This window comes from Carlito syrichta, unplaced genomic scaffold (assembly GCF_000164805.1).
Source record: "Carlito syrichta isolate Samal-C Ts95f unplaced genomic scaffold, Tarsius_syrichta-2.0.1 Scaffold288315, whole genome shotgun sequence".
Lineage (NCBI taxonomy): Eukaryota > Metazoa > Chordata > Mammalia > Primates > Tarsiidae > Carlito > Carlito syrichta.
In genome coordinates, this window is record NW_007232411.1 from 260,348 (window position 1) to 262,901 (window position 2,554).

At 43.0% G+C, this 2,554-nt stretch overlaps 1 protein-coding gene across 1 annotated transcript in view; it reads left to right on the plus strand.

Moving 5' to 3' along the window:
* HNRNPUL2 (heterogeneous nuclear ribonucleoprotein U like 2) overlaps window positions 1–2,554 on the plus strand; it is a gene marked incomplete at its 3' end in the record, with an annotated part of 12,163 nt that overhangs the window by 6,654 nt on the left and 2,955 nt on the right. The window contains exon 11 of the mRNA XM_021710235.1: window positions 604–772. Within this exon, the coding sequence (XP_021565910.1) occupies window positions 604–772 (169 nt within the window). The remainder of the gene's footprint in view (window positions 1–603; window positions 773–2,554) is intronic.

Here is a 2,554-nt window from a genome sequence, read left to right on the forward strand (position 1 = left end):
GATTTTTTGATTTATTGTAGAGATGAGGTCTCGCTGCCCAGGCGGGTCTCGAACGTGTGGACTCAGGCAATCTACTCACCTCAGCCTCCCAAAGGCACGGGATTACAGGCTGAGCCACCGAGCCCGGCATAAGAAACCTGATTTTGTAGAAGGTTCAAAGATGAAAAATATGGCATCCGTTCTGATAAAATTGTTTAGGGTCAAAGTGGGGTGTCTATATACAAAGACTGAATTAAGGAACAGAATTGGTGTTGTTACTTTTTTTAACTTAGAGGTACTGCTCATTAGTGTTTTTATCTCAGAATATGTGGGCCTGGACTATGAAACACATCATAGAGACAATGGAAAGAGAGTTGGAACTAATTTAGATTTCTGGCTCCACCACCTACCACCACTTACTAGGTTTGTGATCTTGTACTAAAGGACAAGTCTCTTTTCCTCTCTGAGCCTCAAAGATAATACCTGTCACATAGAATCTGACAAATTATGGGAGATTATATATATTGACCCCTAATCTGGTGTCTCACTTGTCAGAGATATTGTTTTGGTTGAACTCAAGTGGTAATTTTTATCCTAAGTATCAGTTATTCTTTCTCTTCCTAGTGTAACGTGTACAACTCTGGCCAACGGCGGAAGCTATTGCTGTTCAAGACGTTCTCTCGGAAAGTGGTAGTGGTTGTTCCTAATGAGGAAGATTGGAAGAAGAGGCTGGAGTTGAGGAAGGAAGTGGAAGGAGATGATGTGCCTGAGTCTATAATGCTGGAGATGAAAGGTAAGTGTCTTAATCTGTTTTCTGCTGCTATCACAGAATATTATAGATGGGATAATTTTTAAAAATTGGAAGCTTATTTGCCTTTCCAGTTCTGGAGACTGAGAAGTCCAAGAGTGTGGAGCTGACATCTGGTGAGGGCTTTTCTGCTGCATTACTCCATGGCAGAAGGGTGAGAGGGAACAAAACCACTCATGTGATAGTAGCATTAATCCATTCATGAGGGTCAAGCTCCCATGATCTTAAAAGTCCCACTATCAGCTGGGCTTGGTGGCTTAGCCTGTAATCCTGCGATGTGGGAGGCTGAGGTGAGTGGATTGCCTGAGCCCGCAGGTTCAAGCCCTGCCTGGGCAACATGGCAAGACCTCATCTCTACAATAAATCAAAAAATTAGCCAGGTGTGGTAGCGCGTGCCTGTAGTTCCAGCTACTTGGAAGGCTGAGGCGGAAGGATCACCAGAGCTCAGCAGGTTGATGCTGGGGTGGCTGTGAGCATGCCACTGCACTCCAACCTGGACAACGAAGTGAGACTCCAACTCAAAAAAAAAAAAAAAAAGGCCCACCATCTCAGTGCTACTGCATTGGGGATTAAGTTTTCAACACATGAACTTTAGGAGAACATACTTGAACCATAGCAGTAGGCTAAAATTGTACAAGTTAGGGATCTTATCCCTGGTGAGTGCACACCTTACTGGGTCCTCTTATCTCTTAGAGTGATGACACTCTACATCTAAAATAAAAATCTTAAGAGGAACTCGATTGTGGTGAGCACTTGTTGATAAGTGAGTGAGCATAGTGATTGGAGAAGCAGTAATCCCTTGGTTCATTGTGAATAAGATATAAAAGGGGAAGTAGTGGTAGGCCATGGGATAATTAAACTCAAGGGAGAGGCTTCCTTGAGTCAGATATTCATTAAGTAAATATATTTATGGCATGTCTACTGTTCAGCACTGTCCTAGACATAGGGAAATGGCACATGAAAAGAAGCTCAGCTTCATGTAATTTATATCTCATGGAAAAGAGAGGAGATCATTATGGTTCAGGTAAAAATATTGCAGTTGGAGTGAATTATCTCGTTGGTATATCTTGGTTTCTGGTATCACATTAGACTTATTTTTTGTTTTTGTTTTTGAGTTGGTGTCGCACTCTGTTGCCCAGGTTGGAGTGCAGTGGCACAATCATGACTCACTACAGCCTTAACCTTCTAGTTCTCAGATCATCCTTCTGCCTCAGTCTCCCGAGTAGCTGGGACCACAGGCACATGCCATGCCTGACTGGTTTTCTTATTTTTTTGTAGAGACAAGTTCTCACTATGTGCCTAGGCTAGTCTCAAACTCCTGGGCTCAAGCAATCCTCCTGCCTTGGCCTCCCAAAGTGCTGGGATTATAGGCTTGAGCCTCCGCACCTGGCTAGACTTGTATTTTGTTTTTTTTTTTTAAGTTTGGCTGAAATATTTAATGCAATACATAAGTCTGGGAGCAAGGTCTACAGAAGGAAGAATTAAACATTATGATCTGCTTCCTACTGTTCCCTTAAGAGTGTGATTTTCCCCTTGCCACCTTTAGCTCCTGGCATCCCACCTGTCCTATCAATTGCTGGCTCTTCAAATTCTGATAATCCCAGGCATGGGAACTGGTTTACACATCAGTGAGCCAGATCCTCAGGATTTACTCCAAACGAGTTATGCCAGGCCATAACTGATACTTAAGCACTCAGAGAAATCTAGTTCAATTTTTTTTTTTTTTTGAGTTGGAGTCTCACTCTGTCGCCCAGACTGGAGTGCAGT